Genomic DNA, 25,171 nt, shown 5'->3' with positions numbered 1-25,171 from the left:
TCTATCCTTCTATATATCTCAATCTTAATTTATCATCTATCTATGAATCAATCTCTCCATGCATCTATTCATCCACCTATGTCTATCTAAATCTATTGTCCATTCACCCATCTACAGTGGCATGTAAAAGTTTGGGCACCCCTGCTGTATATATACACACACACGCTACCGTTCAAAAGTTTAGGGTCACTTACAAATTTCCTTATTTTTGAAAGAAAAGCACAGTTTTTTCCAAAGAAGCTAATATTAAATGATTCAGAAATACACTCTATACATTGTTAATATGGTAAGTTACTATTCTAGCTGCAAACGTCTGGTTTGTAATGAAATATCTTCATAGGTGTACAGAGGCCCATTTCCAACAACCATCTCTCCAGTGTTCTTATGGTACTTTGCATTTGCTAACTGTGTAAGAAGGCTAATGGATGGTTAGAATACCCTTGAAAACCCTTGTGCAAGTATGTTAGCACAGCTGAAAACAGTTTGTCTGATTAGAGAACCTATAAACCTGACCTTCCTTTAAGCTAGTTGAGTATCTGGAACATTACATTTGTTGGTTCCATTTAACTCTCAAAATGGCTAGAAAAAAATAACTTTCATGTGAAACTCGACAATTTATCCTTGTTCTTAGAAATGAAGGCTATTCCATGCGAGAAATTGCCAAGAAACTTAAGATTTCCTACAACGATGTGTACTAATCCCTTCAGAGGAGAGAACAAACAGTCTCTAACCAGAGTAGAAAGAGAAGTAGGAGGCCTCGCTGCACAACTGAGCAACAAGACAAGTACATTAGAGTCAGTAGTTTGATAAATCGACGCCTCACAGGTCCTCAACTGGCAGCTTCATTAAATAGTACATGCAAAACGTCAGTGTCAATGTCTACAGTGAAGAGGCAACTCCGGCATGCTGGCCTTCAGGACAGAGTGGCAAAGAAAAAGCCATATCTGAGACTGGCTAATAAAAGGAAAAGATTAATATGGGCAAAAGAACACAGACATTGGACAGAGGAAGATTGGAAAAAAGTGTTATGGACAGACGAATCCAAGTTTGAGGTGTTTGGATCAGACAGAAGAACATTTGTTCCTGACGCCATCTGTCAAGCATAGTGGAGGTAATATGATGGTCTGGGGTTGCTTTGGTGCTGGTAATGTGGGAAATTTGTACAAGGTAAAAGGGATATTGAATAAGGAAGGCTATTACTCCATTTTGCAATGCCATGCCATACCCTGTGGACAGCGCTTGATTGGAGCCAATTTCATCCTAAAACAGGACAATGACCCAAAGCACACCTCCAAATTATGCAATAACTATTTAGGGAAGAAGCAGGCAGCTGGTATTCTATCTGTAATGGATTGGCCAGCGCAGTCACCAGATCTCAACCCCATTGAGCTGTTGTGGGAGCAGCTTGACCGTATGGTATGCAAAAAGTGCCCATCAAGCCAAACCAACTTGTGGGAGGGGATTCTGGAAGCATGGGGTGAAATTTCTTCAGATTACTTCAGCAAATGAACTGCTAGAATGCCAAAGGTCTGCAATTCTGTGATTGCTGAAAAGGGAGCATTCTTTGGTGAAAGCAAAGTTTGAAGGAGAAAATTATGATTTAAAATAAAAATCTTTTTTTCGAATCTTGTCAATGTCTGGCCTAGATTTTCAACTCATTTGGCAACTCATTTGATTAATAAAAGTATGAGTTTTCATGGAAAGCACAAAATTGTCCGGGTGACCCTAAACTTTTGAACGGTAATGTATATATATTTTTTATTTTTCAGTCATCCTTTACATTTTAAAATTTACAAAAAGGAAAATAGGCCAAGTAGCATCCCCTTTTGCAAGTACCACAGCTTTAAACGCTTTTTAGCCAGGCAATTCTTGTTTGAGGGATTTTCATCCATTCTTCTTTGGAAAATTCTTCCAGTTCTGTGAGACTCCTGGGTCGCCTTGCATGCACTGCTATTTTGAAGTCTAGCCAGAGATTTTCAATGATGTTCAGATCAGGGGACTGTGAGAGCTATTGTAAAACCTTCAAGTTTTGCCTTTTGAGGCAGTCTATTGTAGATTTTGACATGCATTTAGGATCATCACTATCCATTTACAGAACCCATTCTCTTTTCAACTTCAGTTTTTTTGCAGATGGTGTTATGTTTGCATCAAGAATTTTGTTGAAATTTAATTGAATTCATTTTTCCCTCTTCCCGTGAAATGTTTACTGTGCCTTTGGCTGCAACACAATCCCAAAGCATAATTGATCCATCCCCTTGACTAATGTTTGGTGAGATGTTCTTTTCCTGAAATTCTTTGCCCTTTTGTCTCCACACATAACTTTGATTACTGCAGCCAAAGAGTTCTATGTTAACCTAATTGGTCCACAGGACTTGTTTCCAAAATGTATCAAGCTTGCTTAGATGATTTTTTTGCATACTTCTGTTGCTAAATGCTATGATGAGGAAGAAGCAGGAGAGGTTTTCTTCTGATGACTTTTCCATGAAGGCCATATTTGTACAGGTGTCTCTGAAGAGTAGAACAATGTACCACAACTGCAGAGTCTGCTAAATCTTTCTGAAGGTCTTTTGCAGTCAAGTGGGGGGTTCTGATTTGCCTCTCTAGCAATCCTAGCAATCTCTAACAAACAGCTCTCACTGAAATTTTGCCTGGTCTTGCAGACCTTTTCTTGACCTCCACTGTTCCTGTCAACTATGATTTCTTAATTACATTTTGAACTGAGGAAAGATCACTTTGAAAATGCTTGTTATCTTCTTATCGGCCTTTCCTGCTTTGTCGGCCTCCACAATTTTCATTTTCAGAGTGTTAGGCAGCTGCTTAGAAGAACCCATGGCTACTATTTTTGGCAAAAGATTGGAGGCGGCTGTTTTTTTTTTGTTTGTTTTTTTTAAAGCTGGGGAAATTTGCATCATCTGGCCTTTCCTAACGATGATAGCAAACAAGCAATAACCCGAAAGTGCTAATTAATGTCTAAATCCTTGGTCAAAGTTATTTGAGCTCACAAATCTCCAAGGGTGTATCAGACTATTTTCCTTTTTGAAATTTCTAAAATGTAAAAAATGAAAATATATATATTTTTTTAAATACAAATGAAGTGTGTCATCAACTTTAGGCCTTTAGAGATCATTTCATCTTCAACTTGCTTAATTGTTCACAATAACAATCTTTTACATGCCACTGTATCCTGAAGTTATATTGAAGCTGAAGATTGTACATACTGACATGTATATGTGTGATACCCATAACGTCACAAATGAGATTATGACTAAGTGAAATGGATTCAGTGCTGGGAATTATCTCTGCAAACACAATATATTTCTTTGTTTATATTTGGCTAATAGTGGGCTAATACATGATGTAAGAGATGCCAGAAATGGTTTGAAGAATTACTTTTCCAAAGAATATTAATTTCCTATGTACAAGTAGCCAAAAATGCATTTGCTTTTGCAGTCCCAGTTTTGTATATCTTAGCAGATTGCTAGAGTCATCTGATATCCGAAAAGCCTTTGTGTTTGTGTAAGATTCTTAAATAAATGACATTCAGATTGGCTACTAGTTTACATCTTTTCCTGCACTAAGAATGGGCATAATTGTGTAATCATTCAGATGATAAAAACATAGCAAATGCACCAAATGATTTATTGTACTGCGCTACTTTAATACTTTTACCAGAAAGCTTTGATGCTTTGGCAGTTTAATCCTGTTTTTCGACTGCCACTATGTGATACTCAAGTCTTGCGAAACTTTGTGGGAAATTTATGAGGACATTACACAATCCTGAAAAAATTATTCCTACCGAAATGACTGGAAAGGATATAATTTCTTTAAACTATATTAAATCCATTGTCAGACAATGCACCTCAATTCATCAAAGAGTATGAATGCATTAATTCAAATATCATGTGCTTATAATGCAACTTAACAAATATCCTAAATATATGGTATTTAATGTTAGAGGGAGATTAAGATAATGAAATACAGGTCAATGTCTCCCAGAACATTCTTTTTGTATTTGAAAACATTTATTTTGGTACCTGTGCAGTCACGTTAAAGTTTGTCACCGATGCTTGATGGAACCCAATGGCCTATCTGCTGCATAAATTGCACTTGTTAACTCGGTGCCCTGTCATGTATTTTGAAGTTTTGGTAAAAAAAAGTATATTTCTATACAGTATATCCCTTAACTGCACAGAAAGTATACTTTGCTACTGAAGCCATAGGATTATCACATGTAAAAATATTTATGTAAGACTTACCATAGACGGAATATCACAGCATCTATCGCGGCTTGTCCAGGTTACAGTACATACAATGTCAAACATCTGGAGAAGGAACTGGGAACACGGCAAATACTTGTTTACTTGTCATGTCACTTGTGTATTTCTTTATCAGACATTTCAAGACATTTGCTAAGCATCCACATCTGAACAGATGACAAATGAACATCTGCAGCGGATTACATGGCGTGATGTCATCTCGTAAGTGAATGTAAGTTCTACTTGTTTGGCAAGCTGCTTCATTGTAAGATTCATTGTTCTGGCTATATTTGATGTGGCACATAAAAATTGTGTAAAAGTATTACACCTTGGGATATTGCCAACACAGTCCCAGCTCTTACATTTTCAATGCATAGTGTTTTATTGTAGTTCTGTCTGTACTATGAGTGGGTGTACTTGCACCTAATTGTGGATGAGGTATGGATATTTTTAAAATAAAAAAACTTCAATGATGCGAAGTCTTAAACACTTTTTTTTATTGTCAAATTCTGAATAAATGTTCTGTTTTAAGAAATAAACATTAATGGAATCACTGATTTGTCCAAAGCAGTACACATGACAAACCAAAAAGTTAAATTTGATGCATCAGCCGTTTCCATAATTACACTTTCTTGACCAGTAAAAAAATTACTGAAGGCAAAACAATGGTAGATGACTATACAGAAAAAGTCCATCTATATTACTACAGATGCAGTGACCAACAAGACAGCTGTGATATGCTATGACAATCGTGTAATATGCCACACATATTAAATTTAATGAGAATGGGCCTTGAGCGTAAAGCGCTATGGTGCATTAATATACTGCAACAGCCATCATGTTGATAGCTGCTACATCTTTATGTGATCTTTTGGTTGAAACATACAGAATCAACTTCAACTACCTCAAACGTATACCTTGTTGGCTGCTTTGCATAGTCTATGTTATTTCAACAAGTGGAAAGGCAAATATAGCTTAAAGACACCTGAAAAATTCAAGTGTGCTACAGTATCCAATCTGACTGACCAATAATTCCTCAACAAAAGACATCAGGGTACATTTGTGCCTCCTCACATCCTATAGATACATATCTAATGTATATGTCCAGCTCTACGGTTATATTGGCAAGACTGCACTCTAGCTACACAAATAACATTAGGCTGTAATAGACAAGAGAGCCAAAAATATCTACTTGGATACTTGGCAACATATCATTTTTTCTATTAAAACAGTGACTTACTGGAGCAGATTTCTTGTCTCCCTTGAGCTTCCCAAGTACTTCAAACCCATCTGTTGTAATGTTGCCAGCCGCCTTGATTGGTTTCTCCCCCACTTCATTACAGTCGATAAAAATTTTTACGTATGTAGGAGACACCACAACATTGACCTAAAGGCAATGACATTTTAAATCAGATTCTAAAAAAACTGAAGACATTTCTGAATTGAAATGGAATAGAAAATGTCTACAAATAAACATCTACATAAAAATAGTGTAGCACATTTGTACACATGCACATGAAATTATCGTCATACTCTAAAGAACTTTTGTCACTCGGTCACATTCTTCGTCCTGCTTCTTCATAATGCCTGTCAATACTCTGTATGTTAGTCTAACAAGTATGTATGTTAACAGGGAAGAAAGATACATCTCTGTCTCGATTGTATCTATTATGACTAGAACAGAAGGAAAAGGCAATTTTACACTGAAAAGGTAAGTACTTTAAAGCTTAGCTGAGCAAAGCCACCCTCTTAAAGCTTCTATTTATCTAAAATCAGAAATAAATTGCAAAAATATAACACTTCTGTAGAAAACTGTAAACTAATAAAGCAACAGCAATATATGAGGCATAAAAAAAATGTGCTGATCATCATTAAAATGGGACATTTTTAAAATATGTTACAAAATCCTCAGTTACAAATCCTATAATGACTCCCTTTCTTTCTGTTTAAATAAACCAATTAATAGGTGTACCTCATTTGAAACGCTGTCCACACATTCTAGTACAGGTCCTTCTCAAAAAATTAGCATATAGTGTTAAATTTCATTATTTACCATAATGTAATGATTACAATTAAACTTTCATATATTATAGATTCATTATCCACCAACTGAAATTTGTCAGGTCTTTTATTGTTTTAATACTGATGATTTTGGCCTACAACTCCTGATAACCCAAAAAACCTGTCTCAATAAATTAGCATATTTCAACCGTCCAATCAAATAAAAGTGTTTTTTAATACCAAACAAAAAAAACATCAAATAATAATGTTCAGTTATGTACTCAATACTTGGTCGGGAATCCTTTGGCAGAAATGACTGCTTCAATGCGGCGTGGCATGGAGGCAATCAGCCTGTGACACTGCTGAGATGTTATGGAGGCCCAGGATGCTTCAATAGCGGCCTTAAGCTCATCCAGAGTGTTGGGTCTTGCGTCTCTCAACTTTCTCTTCACAATATCCCACAGATTCTCTATGGGGTTCAGGTCAGGAGAGTTGGCAGGCCAATTGAGCACAGTAATACCATGGTCAGTAAACCATTTACCAGTGGTTTTGGCACTGTGAGCAGGTGCCAGGAAGCATGAAGTGCTCCAAAATCTCCTGATAGCTAGCTGCATTGACCCTGCCCTTGATGAAACACAGTGGACCAACACCAGCAGCTGACATGGCACCCCACACCATCACTGACTGGGTACTTGACACTGGACTTCAGGCATTTTGGCATTTCCTTCTCCCCAGTCTTCCTCCAGACTCTGGCACCTTGATTTCCGAATGACATGCAAAATTTGCTTTCATCAGAAAAAAGTACTTGGGACCACTTAGCAACAGTCCAGTGCTGCTTCTCTGTAGCCCAGGTCAGGCGCTTCTGCCGCTGTTTATGGTTCAAAAGTGGCTTTACCTGGGGAATGCGGCACCTGTAGCCCATTTCCTGCACACGCCTGTGCACGGTGGCTCTGGATGTTTCCACACCAGACTCAGTCCACTGCTTCCTCAGGTTCCCCAAGGTCTGGAATCGGTCCTTCTCCACAATCTTCCTCAGGGTCCGGTCACCTCTTCTCGTTGTACAGCGTTTTCTGCCACATTGTTTCCTTCCAACAGACTTACCATTGAGGTGCCTTGATACAGCACTCTGGGAACAGCCTATTTGTTGAGAAATTTCTTTCTGGGTCTTACCCTCTTGCTTGAGGGTGTCATTGATGGCCTTCTTGACATCTGTCAGGTCGCTAGTCTTACCCATGATGGGGGTTTTGAGTAATGAACCAGGCAGGGAGTTTTTAAAAGCCTCAGGTATCTTTTGCATGTGTTTAGAGTTAATTAGTTGATTCAGAAGATTAGGGTAATAGGTCGTTTAGAGAACCTTTTCTTGATATGCTAATTTATTGAGACAGGTTTTTTGGGTTATCAGGAGTTGTAGGCCAAAATCATCAGTATTAAAACAATAAAAGACCTGACAAATTTCAGTTGGTGGATAATGAATCTATAATATATGAAAGTTTAATTGTAATCATTACATTATGGTAAATAATGAAATTTAACACTATATGCTAATTTTTTGAGAAGGACCTGTATATACAGATATTTATTCCATTAGACTGGACACACTTAACTTCACAACATAATTAACCACAGATGTATTAAAATCTAATTAGTTGAGTTTGTTTGCGAAATGGATAGGCTTTCATTGTAATTGCTCCTTATAAACCATAATTATTTCCAGCAGACTTGACAATCCTTTGTAAAGTACACCAAATTAGATGTTATCCCATCCAACATTCCATAGACTAGTTGTATTGTGCTGTATTCCTATTAATATGAAATATAAAAGTAGTTAAAACAGAAGGTTGGGCTTTCTAACCAGTGGCTAAAGGTGTCCTCACTATCAGAGTTGCCCGAGTCCATCTCTACTACATCATCAGCAGCAGAGTTAGCTTAGTAAGTGGGGTCATTAGGTGAAACAACATGGCCTCAGTTACTACTGTAACTCCTCCATATACTTATCTTGGGTCCTCTTCAATTCTAAACGCAGTCAGAATATCGCATTTGCCAAGCACATGACATTGCTGACGCTAAAAGTCATAAACAGTCACTAGTGTCACTTAAAGCAGAAGAACTCTCAGGAGTTAGGAGCAGACAAGAAAAGAATATCCACTTGTACTAGTATATGAAAGTATCATTAGTCTTCTCTTTGCAGTGTAAATTTTTTGGGATATAAAGAAATAAAAATAAAATGTATTAAAAAATGTTCCATTTTGTGCCTATTTTTCATATTTTACTCCTCCATACACTTAATTTTTTGACTATATACAATGAGGTGTCTACAGTAGTTCATACTAATTATTTAAAGCGGCACTAGTTGTACAATATCTTCCCTGTGCTTTAATGTCTGGTGTCTAAGACACTGGCTTGAGCTGAGACTTTTTGCACTATTTTCCACTTAATAGTATTTTTTTTCTTTTCCATTCAGTGTGGGTTTTATTATTTATAATGAGACATGCATGAAAGATGTATTGATGATTTACTAAAAAAAGTTAATAGAATTTTATTTTATTGGTGCTGCTGGCCTATATCATGTTGGCCTATATAGATTGCGTAATTTAGGGATCTGGTTTATGATCCGATCCTCTCCAGAGTGTAAATTTATTTATGGGTCTGATTTAGTGTAATAAAAAGCGTAGGACTCTGGTTTGGGGTCCAATCTGCAGATTACATTTATTTAGAGCTCTGATATAAGATAAAAGCCTTTATTTTATCATCTACAATAATTTTGGATCTAGCCTGGATTCCAAAGTAATTGCAGGGTCGAAATTAATTTTGGAATCATTCTGGTCTGGGGTCTACATTTTTTAAAAGTTTTGGCCTTGGTCTGAATTCATTTTAGGGTATAGCTTGGAGTTTGATTTTATTGAGGGGTCTGGTCTCAGATCTGAATTTAATAAAAAATTGCTTTAGGCTTTCAATTTATTAAGGGGTCTAATATGGAGTATCACTGATTTTTAGTAAGTTTGAGGTTTGAATTTATCTATCCATCTATCATAATAATCTTTCCATTTCAGTGGTCCCTCAAATTACTAATTTCATTTGTTCTGGGCCTATCTCCAGCAGTCTCATGTATCACAGCCATCAATCGCATGTGTCATTTCCAGAGCCTCATTCCTGCTGATCATGGGTGTCCTGTACTCACAACCTATTTTACAACCTAAATTAGCATTGTAACTCCTTTCTTATTAGTCAATCTCTATGATTTTAATAGAACATTGGTAAGAAGTTCTGAATGTTTCTGGACGTTTGCCCATTTTACGTTCTTTTCAGTGCAAAAGTTTTTTCCTTAAAAATGAATGAATTATTGAATGGTCAATTATGTATGACTTATTTTAATAACCTACTTAGATTATCAGTTCATTTTATCTGAGCACAGAATGAGATCTTTAAATGCTGGTTTTTGATAGCATACTCTTTTGGCTGTGAAACAATGCCAAAATCAAATTCCATTACCGAGTTCCAAGGTTATTTTGAAATACTTGGCATCAAGTTGAAATAAAAAAATACATTTCCTTACATGTACTTTGTTAAAAGCTGCCTTAGCCATTTCCTGTTATGTGTATAATATGCATTCATAGTAAAGATGGAAGAAATGTCACTGGCTGAGTATATGTATAGCCTCTTAAGTATTCCAAAGGGAATGCCTACAAACGTAACAGGGAACATATTTGTGTAACCTTAATTTTAATGAGAATATAAAAAAAGTATGTGATACAAGATTGACGTAGGCTGATAACCGCTCTACCACAAGCTCACTGTAAATGTAACATTACTGTCTGAGAGCACATGGTTTCCTTCCAATAAACCACAGACAAATCCTCCAAGAGACTGACTTTTCGTTTATTTAGGATTTTGTCACTCACTTCTTATAGTTCAGGATCTCGGATTATTAAAGTGTTTTTCGTTGCCATGAAAACAGCCACCAACATATAAACAGTAAGGTATTTGAAGGCTTCTCAAATGTTGGCCTCTTCTTCAAACTTTAGACCTGTCTAAGTCCAGCCAACCACATTTATTTTAAACAACTAAAATCTCATGAGTTAACCCATTCTTCAAATCAAAGCCATGATATCATTGCAAAGTGACTGTACCTCCCCTTTCCCCTTCTACCTAACCACAGTATTAAAAAAAGAAAAATGGTCATGGTTACATAGTGGTTAACTGCCTTGCCTGTGGTGTTTTTCCTGTGGTTGAGTCACCTCCTCCTGCTACTTCGGTGTTCTCTCACATTCTAAAGTACACTGGTGGGCAAGTTGGATTCCAGGGAAATTGACCCCAGTGAGAGTGTGGCTGAGATAGGTAAATTGTAGTGTGGGCCTCATTGGGAACAGAAACTAATGTATTTAAATTCCCTGCACAGCATTAAACAGTAGAACGGGTAGGAAAAAAAAAACAAGCTATTAACTCTTTTATTTTATAGAGAGTGACACCTCCAATTCTACAAAATATAAAAAGTCACATCTGATTCTGAAATTTAAGACTGCTGAAAAAGCACAGATCAGGTAGCTTAGTGCACTTGGCAATGGACAGCCTTGACGGACATTGCATTTCTCACAATCTCAAACCAGCAGAATTAATCCCTCTGCTAACACTGTAGAATCATCTGCTTCATGGCTATATTAAAACTGAAAAATCATCAAAACTTAGAAATTTGAGATTATAAGGAGGATTTGGAGCGTTTCTGCTCCAAAAACCCAGTTTAAGGCACTTTTCACACTTCCATCTAAAACCAGTACTGGAAAAAACAGTACTGGTGTCATCAGTGTTTTCATGACATCAGTGTGAACACATGGACATATGAATATCAGAATATCATCATAGGTTATAATGGGTTTGTGTGCATCCATGAAAAAAACAGATGCCCCACATACTACTGGTGATGTATTAATGAACTAATGATGGTTATGGTGATGTATTCATGTAAGTACCCCTTTCAAAAATTATATGGCCCATGAGATTGGTTCATTATGGCAATGTGGCCTTTAGACTAAAAAACGTTAAGCACCCCTGCTGTAGATTGAGGAGTACTTTATACAAGTATTAAAATATTTCCACTGCACTTAAAGCAATGGAAATAAAAAACATGTCAGGCAACACAATACATAAGTACTAATGACAGCTTAGACATAAAATACCACTAAAGCATGTTGTCTTAACAACCCCAGACTATACAATATAGGACATTTCAAAACTCGCTGATTTCTGCCTCTATGTTCTCCTATTAAATATGTAGACCAAAACCCACATAAAACAACTGAGAGAACACCAAACCACAAAAAAGGAGAAAAAGGAAAATTGGAATGACTCAATCAACTGCTTGACTACAGCTACCAGAAGGCAAATTTCAGTGAGATCCATGGTTTCCTGAGAACATGAGCAATAAAGTTTCTGAGACTCACATTTCAGTCTCAAGGAAAAAGCCAAACATTTCCCAGCAGTAAGTGACATCCCAAGTTCAGGAGCTAAAAAGCGGCAAGTCATAAAATCCACTGTTCTGAGCCAGATTCTTCCCTCCTGGCCAAATTTGAGATCATTATCTTTTTCTGGAAGACTAAGAATCGATATGAAAACAATTAATGTCACCCTTTCTATATCAAACCATCATTTTTTTAATTTACAAGACCGCCTGTGTAGCTATGTAATACATAAGGAGAATAACAGTCAAACTGAAATGCAGGTCATCATTCAATTGCAATGCCATTTTCAAGAAGGAAGAACTTCATGTTTCAATGTAGCTTTTAAAAGCCCTACTCTTAAGGATGCAAGATTTTTAGTAAACTGAATTGGAGCTTTCAACTACTACTTCTACTTTTGTTCATTTCCACTGCAAGTTAATAAATGGATACCCCATGAACAGCGTAAAAGCCCCAAACAAGTTAAACTAATCTTGCAAAACTCGCTGATATCAACAGATTTGGCTAACAGACTAAAGGTACCGTCACACTAGGCGATATCGCCAGCAATCCGTGACGTTGCAGCGACCTGGATGGCGATATCGCTGTATTTGACACGCAGCAGCGATCTGGATCCCGCTGTGAAATTGCTGGTCGCTGCTAGAAGGTCTGCACATTATTTGGTCGCTAGGTCGCCGTGTATCGCCGTGTTTGACAGCAAAAGCGACGATACCAGCGATATTTTACACTGGTAACCAGGGTAAACATCGGGTTACTAAGCGCAGGGCCGCGCTTAGTAACCCGATGTTTACCCTGGTTACCAGCGTAAAAGTTAAAAAAACAAACAGTACATACTCACCTGCGCGTCTCCCAGTGTCTGCTTCCTGCTCTGACTGAGATCCGGCCCTAAAGTGAAAGTGAAAGCGGTGCGGTGACGTCACCGCTCTGCTGTTAGGGCCGGAGCTCAGTCAGCGTCAGGATGCAGAGGCTGGGGGACGCGCAGGTGAGCATGTACTGTTTGTTTTTTTAACTTTTACGCTGGTAACCAGGGTAAACATCGGGTTACTAAGCGCGGCCCTGCGCTTAGCAACCCGATGTTTACCCTGGTTACCCGGGGACCTCGGCATCGCTGGTCGCTGGAGAGCGGTCTGTGTGACAGCTCTCCAGCGACCACACAGCGACGCAGCAGCGATCGGCATTGCTGTCGCTATCGCTGCAGCGTCGCTTAGTGTGACGGTACCTTAATCTATATGGGAACCCCTGACAACTGATTGTCATGAGAGATATCAATCAGGCATATCTGATTTCAGACTGCCTATCACTTTGCTTTCCTAGTTATTGCCTGTTGCCAGAAATGTTTGGCAATGGCTTTCTCAAAGAGGACACAGCAACACTTGGCTGAATCATCATTCCTGAGCATGGAAGATCCAGCAAGACAGCTGCTGAGTCTGACTCAATGATCGGCTGAACCTTCATTCATCGGATAGCCACCTAATGTGCATAGTCATTTGTATAGTGTTTGCATGGAGGTGATAAGGTTGCTACACAGTTATATGAAAAAGTTTGGGCACCCCTATTAATCTTAAGCTTAATGTTTTATAAAAATTTGTTTTGTTGCAACAGCTATTTCAGTTTCATATATCTAATAACTGTTGGATACAGTAATGTTTCTGCCTTGAAATGAGGTTTATTGTACTAACAGAAAATGTGCAATCTGCATTCAAACAAAATTTAACAGGAGCATAAGTATGGGCACCTCACCAGAAAAGTGACATTAATATTTAGTATATCCTCCTTTTGCAAAAATAACAGCCTCTAGTCGCTTCCTGTAGCTTTTAATGAGTTCCTGGATCCTGGATGAAGGTATTTTTGACCATTCCTCTTTACAAAACAATTCCAGTTCAGTTAAGTTTGATGGTCGCCGAGCATGGACAGCCCTCTTCAAATGATCCCACAGATGTTCAATGATATTCAGGTCTGGGGATGGGGATGGTCATTCCAGAACAGTGTAATTGTTCCTCTGCATGAATGCCTGAGTAGATTTGGAGCGGTGTTTTGGATCATTGTCTTGCTGAAAGATCCAGCCCCTGCGAACTTCAACGTTGTCACTGATTCATGAACATTATTGTCAAGAATCTGCTGATACTGAGAGGAGGAATCCATGTGTCCCTTAACTTTAACAAGATTCCCAGTGCCGGCATTGGCCACACAGCCGCAAAGCATGATGGAACCTCCATCAAATTTTACTGTGGGTAGCAAGTGTTTTTCTTGGAATGCTGTGTTTTTTTGCCGCCATGCATAATGCCTTTTTGTATGACCAAACAACTAAATCTTGGTTTCATCAGTCCACAGGACCTTCTTCCAAAAAGAAATTGGCTTCTCCAAATGTGCTTTTGCATACCTCAGCCGACTCTGTTTGTGGCGTGCTTGCAGAAATGGCTTCTTTCGCATCTCTCTCCCATACAGCTTCTCCTTGTGCAAAGTGCGTTGTATAGTTGACCAATGCACAGTGACACCATCGGCAGCAAGTTCATGCTGCAGCTCTCTAGAGGTGGTCTGAGGATTGTCCTTGACTGATCTCACCATTCTTCTTCTCTGCCTTTCTGATGTTTTTCTTGGCCTGACTTCTGTCCTTAACAAGAACTGTACCTGTGTTCTTTCATTTCCTTACTATGTTCCTCACAGTGGAAATTGACAGGTTAAATCTCTTAGACAGCTTTTTGTATCCTTCCCCTGAACAACTATGTTGAATAATCTTTGTTTTCAGATCATTTGACATTTGTTTTGAGGAGCCCATGATGCCACTCTTCAGAGGAGATTCAAACAGGAGAACAACTTGCAAGTGGCCACTTTAAGTAGCTTTTCTCATGATTGCATACACCAGGCTATGAAGTTCAAAGCTCAATGAGGTTACAAAACCAAAAAAAGTGCTTTACTAAGTCAGTAAAAAGTAGGTAGGAGTATTTAAAACAAGAAAATGATAAGCGTGCCCATATTTATGCACCTGTCAAATTTTGTTTGAATGCAGATTGCACATTTTCTGTTAGTACAATAATCCTCATTTCAAGGCAGAAACATTACTGTGTCCAACAGTTATTAGATATATGAAACTGAAATAGCTGTTGCAAAAAAAACAATTTTTATAAAACATTAAGCTTTAGTTTAATAGGGGTGCCCAAACTTTTTCACATAACTGTATCTATGTGTGGCTATTTTCATTGTAGTTTATGGGGATAGTGAGTCATTTGAATTTTCAGCAACTCGCATAAAGTAAAAGATAGAGGTAACCAAATATTTTGAAATTTAAATTCACCAGATTATTTAAAAAAAACAAAACTTCGATTTGCACAGAATTTATTTGCTGTGAATCTCAAGTAGTCTACTGTATCCATGTATGTGTTTCATTACTAATATAACCTAGAGGGAGAGGAGGAGAGAAAGAATGGAAATAGAGAAAAAAAGAGACAGAGAGGGGGGAGATGAGATGTGAAAGAGAGAAGGGGGAGAGAGAGATTGAGGGGAGAGATGACAGACGGAAAGGAGAGAGAAAGGGGAGAGATAGAGAGTATAGCAAGAAGGCAGAGTGTCAGGGAGAGACTAGGTGAGCGAGAGCTAATAACCCGGGCCCCTGCAGTTTCCCTCAGACTAGGGAAATCCTGACTGACCCTCTACCTGGAGTTTACACTGAAGGTGTGCATGTCCAGGCCTCGAACCTCACCCTGTCTCCTGAGCTCAGCCCTAGGCTGAAACCTCCGCCCACCACCCAGTGAAGATGTTATTCCCCAATACCCACAGTTAGCACAGACAAGGATAAAGGAAAATATACACCACGCCGCAGTCACTCAGGAATACACTATAAATGTGCAGGGTAAAATAAATACAAATATAGGAAGGAGTAAATAAGACAAATGAAAATACACCACCAGCAACGAATCTCCAACCACCAGCTCTCCTCACCAGACAGAGATAACAACGCACAAGACAGAAGCTATAATCGGTGATGCCCAAAGATCAGGAGAACTATTTAAAGGCAGTGGGCATGGCCCAGCTTCCAATCCGAGCATCAGGTAAATTAACCCCGGAAAAGCTAGATAAAATCTAGCAGACGCCAATGAGCAAATAGTGGTCAAAAGCGGAATTACCGCTGTCTGTCGGACGACCTGGTCTGAACAGCGTCCGACATGACACAGAGAGAGAGAATAGGGAGAAAGCTAAGAGAGGAGAGAGAGAGAGAGAGAGATTGGCTGTGCTAGATCATGTGATGTGAGAGCTTCATGGCATTATAGGGAAGTTCGCCTGACCACACCTGATGTCATTAACCCTTTTTGTTACTCTTCAGCAGTGTATGAAATAGTGCATTTTTTTGGTCTGATCCATGCAAATCCAATCGTAAACTGTTCAAATTTGCAGGGATCCACGAATTTCAGAAAATTCTCAAATTCAATTCGCCGTGAATCCATCTGATCATCTCTTTTGAAAAAGCCACTTGCATATATATATATATATATATATATATATATATATATATATATATATATATATACTTCTTTTCTACACTGTGAACAGGAGGGAATAGACCTTGCATTCTCCTGAGAGGTTAGAGTCCAGAAGGTGGAACCTGCACCCTTTTCATACATTTAATGCACATACTATCTCTATTCTATAGATGTCTCAGATGGTAAAACATATTTAACTTTTATTCTAGTCCTTTATAGTTGTTAAATCAGACACTGTGGACCTATTAAAAGAAAAGGTTGTACATTCCTCCGGTATAGCGCTGGAATTTGTACTGTTAAAATGCCTGAAATGAAGATAGTGTGTCAAGTAAAATGTAATCAAATACTCTCATAAAGTAATATATTCATTTATTATGATAGATGGACAAAGACAAAGAGACAGACGATAGATATGTAGATAGATAGATAGATAGATAGATAGATAGATAGATAGATCATTTTTTTTACCTGAAGATCCTGTGGACCCAGACCGACAAAGACTATTCTGACTTTCCACTGACTGGCATCAAATAAAATGGTCATAAAAAGTGAGGAGCATATAGCTTATTCTGTAATTGTTTTCCCTGACTGTTCAGACATCTTTAGGCCACTGTGATTTACTGTAGGCAGGAAAGACAGCCTATTAAACTGTAAGGTGTAACGCATATTCCACAGAGCGCACATTCTGTACTGGCATATAATAAGTATCACTTAATTCCAAGTTTATCTGCCACTTTCTCTGTCTCACATATGCCAAACGCTAGTACACACTCTAGTGCAACTCATTTGCCTTTTTATTCCCAAACCACATAAAACAGACAACTAAACATATATTTCAACTAGTTTCTTAAAACTCAAGGGATCACAAAATGTCTGAGGATTGCTTCTAGCAGCCTTTTCTCCTAAATTCATTGCTCTTGCAACAAACTAAAAGTCTATTTTACAAACTTGACAGCAGTAATCGAGCTGCTTTAACTCAATCTATTTACAGACAGATTAAACATCGCAAAAGATTAAGACATTTGGAAGATTTACAGCCAAGCTACTGCAAGTCAAATATGAAGCACAGACCACCACAGACTTATCACTCCTACAGCTGTTATTCTACTCACTGGTTATTTTCATTGAGCCCCTGTAGGCTCATTAAAAATATGAATAAGACAGAAAACATCTAAATATGTAAAACTTTCAGGATTAAGTTCCAAAAAAGTGATGTATACAGAGTTTCCGTAATTCTCTTGTCAAACACCATTCAAGGATCGAGCTGTTGATTGAAGAACTAGCTAAAAATCTTTTTAATCTTTAATGTGAATATTTAGATCTCAAATAATATCCAATTTATTAAAGAAAGTAGTAATGTTTATCCCTTTCTTTGGGTGCTTTCAGGCCCTTGCTTATTGACCTATAAAAACTAAGAAAGGATACTCTATCATAGATTATCAATAGGCATGACTATCACTTTTGAAGACCATTCTGATATCGACCGAAGTGAGGAGACCAGAAACTTATCAGCACTCTTCAATTGCATTGGGAAAGATATAGTAATGAGGTTTCAGAGGGAAGATCTGCCCTAATGACCTGATTAACCAAAGCTTTTACAGCAATATTCTGACATAAAAAGCTTTGAAAAGTCACATAATTGTGGCGCAACTAGAGTCTGCGCTAAAAGTATGTGACTTTTGGTGGTACTGTAGCCATTTTCACCCAGCTCCAACAAAATAGGCAAAGCACGGATGGAGCATATGCATGAGGACAGACGCACTTCAAATTTTACTCCAGGTGTTTAAATACTCGTCCAGCACTCCGGATACGTAAAGGGGTGTATGCCTCTTCATAAAGCAGAAGTGTCTGACTCCAGCACATCTCCTCATCAAGACCATCATGAACGCCTATCTTGGTATATAGGGCCCATAGTCTGTACACTTTTTACTGTGGCATTCTGTATATGGGGATTTACTTCCAAGATTGGATTTTTTCCAATTTCTGCCATTATAACAGGAGTCTAATGACAGTCACTATGCCCATGAAAATAACCATGATGTAAATGTATGGCATTTTGAACGCAATGCGCCATACCGGTACTATACATGTATGTCATTTGGCATTAAGAGCTTAAGAGTTTGATGATTGACCATCAATACAAAGAAACTCAGATCCTTTACCTGAATTACATCTCACAGAACACTAGGACATATGAGTTAACAACAAACGTCATGTCCAGGGAATTTTAACTAGAGGACTATAACTTGGTTTTCTTCAAGCCTTGACAAAGACCTTGCGAGGTCAATTGGTGACACTTTCTGGTAAAAGTCCTGAATGATTTTTCCTCTCTTGAAATGAAATCCTCTCTCCACAATAGCTTAGATTCTTTCATGAAGAATGCTCACTTATTGCTTGTACGACAGTTGAGGAATTCTACAATCAGAATGTTGTCGTGGAGCATTTCTAACAGCGAGAAAAATAATCCATGTTAAAAAATTTACTGATGAAATAGAGACATTCTGTGTCTATAAATTTAATTAAGATGTGTCTTCCAATTATTCAGAGTAATCTGATCCAGTATTAATGTGAACAGTGTGAACATGTGTGAGCAGGCTGTTGCTTAGATGTGCTAGACAGAATCTAATTTGACTAGAAAATTAAGCTTTTATATTTGGAATTAAACTTCCTTTGTGCTCCAGTAATCTTTGCCATTGACTATCTTCTTCCAACTTTTTTATATTGGACATGATGCTAATTGTTGGTTCATAAGATCATACTGGATTGATTACTGTACAAAGCTTGCCATCAGTGACCCTATCCACTACTGTGATGATTAGACTTATATTCTGGTAAGAACAACCAATCTCAAGGATGATCCCCCCCCTCCTAATTCCCATGTTGAAATCCCACAGCTTATTAACATTTGATACGTGACATTGCTAAATATTATACACCACTGGCTATATATATTTCTGACCTATAGGTTGTACATGGAATCAGATATGGATCTTTTCATGGTAGCCTTTAAAGTTGGACCCTCTGGTACTGAAGATTATATATCAAGCATTATAATATTAATGTCTTAGTCGTGTCCACTGTGGATACTGAGATCTGTTATACATTGGATACAATTATGTTTGACTCATTACTTCTCAGCTAAGAAGGGTTCACTGTAAAGTTACCGTATTTTGCGGTTTATAAGATGCAATGGATTATAAGACGCACCCTAAATTTTGAGGAGAAAAATAGAAAAAAAAACTTTTTTTAATAAAATGGTGGTGCTTCTAACAATCCATGCATCTTATTGCTTACTAGGGATGGTGGCTGCGGGGTCCGAGGGTCACTGCTGGCGGAGGCAGTAGTGGAGCGACGCTGCGGACTCCAGACTGGGAGAAAAGGGTGTTCAGATGAGAAACGCTGTGGGTGTTCAGTGGTGCAGGGGGGGTGCTGACATTTTTGTGAAAGCCCGGAGCCCCCGTGCTTCCATGGTTTACTTTGCAGTGGACTCCAAGAAAATGGCTGCCAGGGGCGGTGCATGCGCAGATGATGATCTTGGCACTGAGATCTCATCTCCCGAGATCTAGGTGCCGAGATCTCCGTCTGTGCATGCGCTGCCCTAGGCAGCCATTTTCCCAGAGTCCACCACAATGTAAACAATGGAAGTGCGGGGGTATATATATGTCAGTGACACACACATATATATATGCTGTATATATATATATATATATATATATATATATATATATATATATATATATACTAGATTGTGGCCAGATTCTAACGCATTGGGTATTCTAGAATATGCATGTCCCCGTAGTATATGGACAATGATGATTCCAGAATTTGCGGCAGATTGTGCCCGTCGCTGATTGGTCGAGGCAACCTTTATGACATCATCGTCACCATGGCAACCATTATGACATCTACGTCAATACTGTGCCCGTCGCTGATTGGTCGGCCTCGACCAATCGGAGACGCGGGATTTCCAGGACAGACAGAAAAACCCTTAGACAACTATATATATAGATATATACAGTATATATCGTATATACTCGAGTATAAGCCAAGATTTTCAGCCCAAAAAAATGGGGGTGGAGCCACATATTCATTACTGTAAAGAGCGGTACCATGTGACCACTCACTACAGGAAGAAGCTGCCGCGCCCGGAGACTGTGGGACATGTAGGGACCGCGTCAGGAGCGCCGGGAGCAGATGAGTATTTCATATTTACCTTCCCTCGTTCCACCAACATTCCATCTTCCGCGTCCCTTGCACTGACTGTTCAGGTCAGAGGGCGTGATGACGTATTAATGTGTGCGCCGCCCTCTGCCTGAACAGTCAGTGCGGAGAGACTGGAACACTGAGAAGCAGCGGGCAGCAAGAGAGGTGAGTACGTCATTTTTTTTAGTGCAGCAGCAGCATTACATGTGGCACAATGTTATATGGAGCATCTATGGGGCCACAATGAATTGCATGGAGCATTACATGTGGCACATTGTTATATGGAGCATCTTATAGGGCCATAGTGAACTGTATGGAGCATTACATGTGGCACATTGTTATATGGAGAATCTTATGAGGCCATAGAGAACTGCATGGAGCATTATATGGGGCATCTATGGGGCATCTATGGGGCCATAAAGAACTGCATGGAGCACTATATGGGGCATATATGGGGCCATAAAGAACTGCATGGAGCATTACATTGGGCATCTATGGGGCCATAAAGAACTGCATGGAGCATTATATGGGGCATATTTGTATATGGAGCATCTTATGGGGCCATAAAGAACTGCATGGAGCATTATATGGGGCATCTATGGGGCCATAAAGAACTGCATGGAGCATTATATGGGGTTCCTGATTCAATATGGATATTCAAAAACACTTAACCTACTGATGTCTCATTTAATTTTACTTTTATTGGTATCTATTTTTATTTTTGACATTTACCGGTAGCTGCTGCATTTTCCACCCTAGGCTTATACTCGAGTCAATAAGTTTTCCCAGTTTTTTGTTGCAAAATTAGGGGGGTCGGCTTATACTTGAGTATATACGGTATATATCTTTATATTTCATAGAGAGATAGATAGCAGAATAGTCGATAAATCATTTGTCGGCTTCTGCAAAATCATTGCAGAAGCCGACAGGATAGGAGACACGGTTTACACAAAGTAAACCATTGCAGAACAGTTAAATTTATATATGTCAGTGACGAATACTGTTAGTAGTGTGTATGTAACATTTGGGACCTGTATGTATTTAATAAAATAATTTTTTCACAGAAAAACTGGCGTGGGCCCCCGCACAATTTTCTGTGCCAGAGAGGGAAAGCCAGTGACTGAGGGCAGATATTAGTAGCCTATAGAGGGACCATGGTTATTGCCCACCCAGGCTAAAAACATCTGCCCCCAGCCACCTCAGAAAAGGCGCATCTATAAGATGCGCCAATTCTGGCACTTAGCCTCTCTCTTCCCATTGCCCTGTAGCAGTGGCATATGGGGTAAAAAGGGGATAATGTCACCTTTGTAATGTAAGGTGACAATAAGCCTCCTTAGTAATGGGGAGGTGTCAATAAGACACCTATCCATTACTAATCCTATAGTTTGTAAAGGGTTAAATAAACACACACACATGCAGAATAAAGTCTTTTACTTAAATAAAACACTAAACACTGTTTGACCATTTTATTGTTACAGGTAATCCAAGCAAAACCCACGATCTCCTGAAAAACATGAAAAAATAACAAACTAACAATATACCCATACCTGTCTGGCATACAGTCAGTCCCACGCCGTAATCCATATCTGGGGTATATACAGTTTATAACCAGGAGCGGTGCTAATGTGACCATCCTGGTTGTAAACTACTGGGGAATGAATAAAATGCTGTTAGCGGAGCTTCAGTGAATAGCGGTGACGTAACCAAAGCAGTTCTCCCTGCTGGCATGAATTCAAATGAACTATTGAGAGTGGGAAAATGACAGCTGATTTTCCCATACATATACAACCCCTGGCAAAAATTATGGAATCACCGGCCTTGGAGGATGTTCAGTCAGTTATTTAATTTTGTAGAAAAAAAGCAGATCGCAGACATGGCACAAAACTAAAGTCATTTCAAATGGCAACTTTCTGGCTTTAAAGAACACTAAAAGAAATCAAGAACAAAAAATGTGGTAGTCAGTAATGATTACTTTTTTTAACCAAGCATAGGGGAAAAATTATGGAATCACTCAATTCTGAGGAAAAAATTCTGGAGTCATGAAAAACAAACAAAAAAACACTCCAAAACATCACTAGTATTTTGTTGCACCACCTATGGCTTTTATAACAGCTTGCAGTCTCTGAGGCATGGACTTAATGAGTGTCACACAGTACTCTTCATCAATCTGGCTCCAACTTTCTCTGATTGCTGTTGCCAGATCAGCTTTGCAGGTTGGAGCCTTGTCATGGATCATTTTCTTCAACTTCCACCAAAGATTTTCAATTGGATTGAGATGCGGACTATTTGCAGGCCATGACATTGACCTTATGTGTTTTTTTTCAAGGAATGTTTTCACAATTTTTGCTCTATGGCAGGTTGAATTATCATCTTTAAAAATGATTTCATCATCCCCAAACATCCTTTCAATTGATGGGATAAAAAAAGTGTCCAAAATATCAACATAAACTTGTGCATTTATTGAAGATGTAATGACAGCCATCTCGCCAGTGCCTTTTCCTGACATGCAGCCCCATATCATCAATGACTGTGGAAATTTGCATGTTCTCTTCAGGCAGTCATCTTTATAAATCTCATTGGAACGGCACCAAACAAAAGTTCCAGCATCATCACCTTGCCCAATGCAGATTCGCAAATCATCACTGAATATGACTTTCATCCAGTCATCCACAGTCCACGATTGCTTTTCCTTAGCCCATTGTAACCTTGTTTTTTTCTGTTTAGGTGTTAATGATGGCTTTCGTTTAGCTTTTCTGTATGCAAATCCCATTTCTATTAGGCGATTTCTTACAGTTCGGTCACAGACGTTGACTCCAGTTTCCACCTATTTGTTCCTCATTTGTTTTGTTGTGCATTTCCTGTTTGGAGACATATTGCTTTAAGTTTCCGGTCTTGATGCTTTGATGTCTTCCTTGGTCTACCAGTATGTTTGCCTTCCCATGTTGGTTGTATTTGGTCCAGATTTTAGACACAGCTGACTGTGAACAACCAACCTCTTTTGCAACATTGAGAGATGATTTACCCTCTTTTAAGAGTTTGATAATCCTCTCCTTTGTTTCAATTGACATCTGTCCTGTTGGAGCCATGATTCATGACAGTCCACTTGGTGCAACATCTCTCCAAGGTGTGATCACTCCTTTTTAGATGCAGACTAACGAGCAGATCTAATTTGATGCAGGTGTTAATTTTGGGTGTGAAAATTTACAGGGTGATTCCATAATTTTTTCCTCAGAATTGAATGATTCCATAATTTTTTCCCCTATGCTTGGTTAAAAAAAAGTAACCATTACTGACTACCACATTTTTTGTTCTTGATTTCTTTGAGTGTTTCTTAATGCCAGAAAATTGCCATTTGAAATGACTTCAGTTTTGTGCCATGTCTGTGATCACCTTTTTTTCTACAAAATTAAACAACTGAATGAACATCCTCCAAGGCCGGTGATTCCATAACTTTTGCCAGGGGTTGTATATGTGTATATATCTATTCTATCTATTCTATTCAAGCCTATTCTATTCTATACTGTATGGTTTTAAAATGATCGGTACAGTTGTATTTTACAATACGATTTTAACATGAGCTTTTACATAGAGAGAACTGCTGTATGTAAAACCTCATGTTAAAATCGCATTGCATATGGATTGCATACGCATGTCATATGGATGTTCAGTGGAAAAATCGCATGGAAATCACATTACACATTCCTTTTTTTTTCTCGCGAATGGGTATGAGCCCTAAATAGCAACAATCTTCTTACAGATTCGCTTTAAAGCTACTTTTTTTCAAGAGGGACAATCCTTTTACTGTTTATAGCAGATGGTTGGCACTCCAAATACTCAAACTGTGCTGATGTTTTCATATGTTAGTATGAATATATGTTAGCCGGATAGCCCGTGAACTCCAGAACCACTACATTTGCACAAGACTCAATAAAAGAATTAACAAAGGGCGCACTGATTATCTGCTTTTGCTACAGTAAAACCAGGAGAGGCCCCTGTCTTGTGGCTCTAATAATGTAATAGGACTGTCTTAATGCAATTTTATCATAAAACATGGAAATGTGGCTGAAGGGCACTCAACCCAAAAGCCCTGTTTAAAAAAAAAATCAACACAATCTTTTTTGCAAATTATCCTTTATGCAAATGCTTATGTAGTTGGGTAGGTTACGAAAACAGAGATAATCCGGAACAATTTACAATAATACTCAATTTTTGGTTCCAATAAAGGTTTACAACTTGTGACTTACCTTGTGAAAACTTCCATAAAACAGCTTCTTTATTTCATCACCATCAAATGTGACGGTCTGAGTGTCTCCTGTAGCTCCCTTGTTGAAGAATGAGAGTGTTTTTTTGGACCCTAGAGAGACGTTGAAAACATTTTGTCTTATCAAAGAGTAACAGGATGTTATATTTTAGTGGTTGTCCAGTAGTGGTAGCAGCTTAATCAATTCTGGACCCTTATTAAAATGAAAATATTGTATACTCACCTCCTGTAGCAACGCCAATCCAGCAATGTGCAGATTGCTGTTCCCAGCTGTGATGTGACTTGTGTCACATTTCGGCTGCAGCCAATGAGCAGCCATTGAACAGATGCAGCATTTACAATTTCATCGGAGCAGACGTCCACCCCAATGAAATATTTACGAGCTGAAGTCAAAGAGTGGAGGTTAATTGGCTGCAGCCTGCACGTACCACAACTGACATCACTCTGGGAGCAGTGACAACGCTGTAGGAGATAGGTATACGCTGTTTTTATTTCATATGGATTCCAGAATTGATTAAGTTGAGG

At 38.5% G+C, this 25,171-nt stretch overlaps 1 protein-coding gene across 4 annotated transcripts in view; it reads right to left on the bottom strand.

Moving 5' to 3' along the window:
- The window catches only part of COL12A1 (collagen type XII alpha 1 chain), a 223,217-nt gene that overhangs the window by 30,296 nt on the left and 167,750 nt on the right, over positions 1–25,171 (bottom strand). For all 4 annotated transcript variants that reach the window (XM_077289886.1, XM_077289885.1, XM_077289887.1 and 1 more), the window contains 3 exons: positions 24,630–24,739; positions 5,497–5,643; positions 4,257–4,334 (listed from right to left, as the gene is read on the bottom strand). In XM_077289886.1, coding sequence (XP_077146001.1) covers positions 4,257–4,334; positions 5,497–5,643; positions 24,630–24,739 — 335 coding nt within the window. The remainder of the gene's footprint in view (positions 1–4,256; positions 4,335–5,496; positions 5,644–24,629; positions 24,740–25,171) is intronic.

The sequence above is a fragment of the Ranitomeya variabilis genome, chromosome 2 (assembly GCF_051348905.1).
Source record: "Ranitomeya variabilis isolate aRanVar5 chromosome 2, aRanVar5.hap1, whole genome shotgun sequence".
NCBI classification, from domain to species: Eukaryota; Metazoa; Chordata; class Amphibia; order Anura; family Dendrobatidae; genus Ranitomeya; species Ranitomeya variabilis.
The sequence above is the reverse complement of the archived record's forward strand: the minus strand, read 5'-3'. Positions and strand labels throughout refer to the sequence as shown.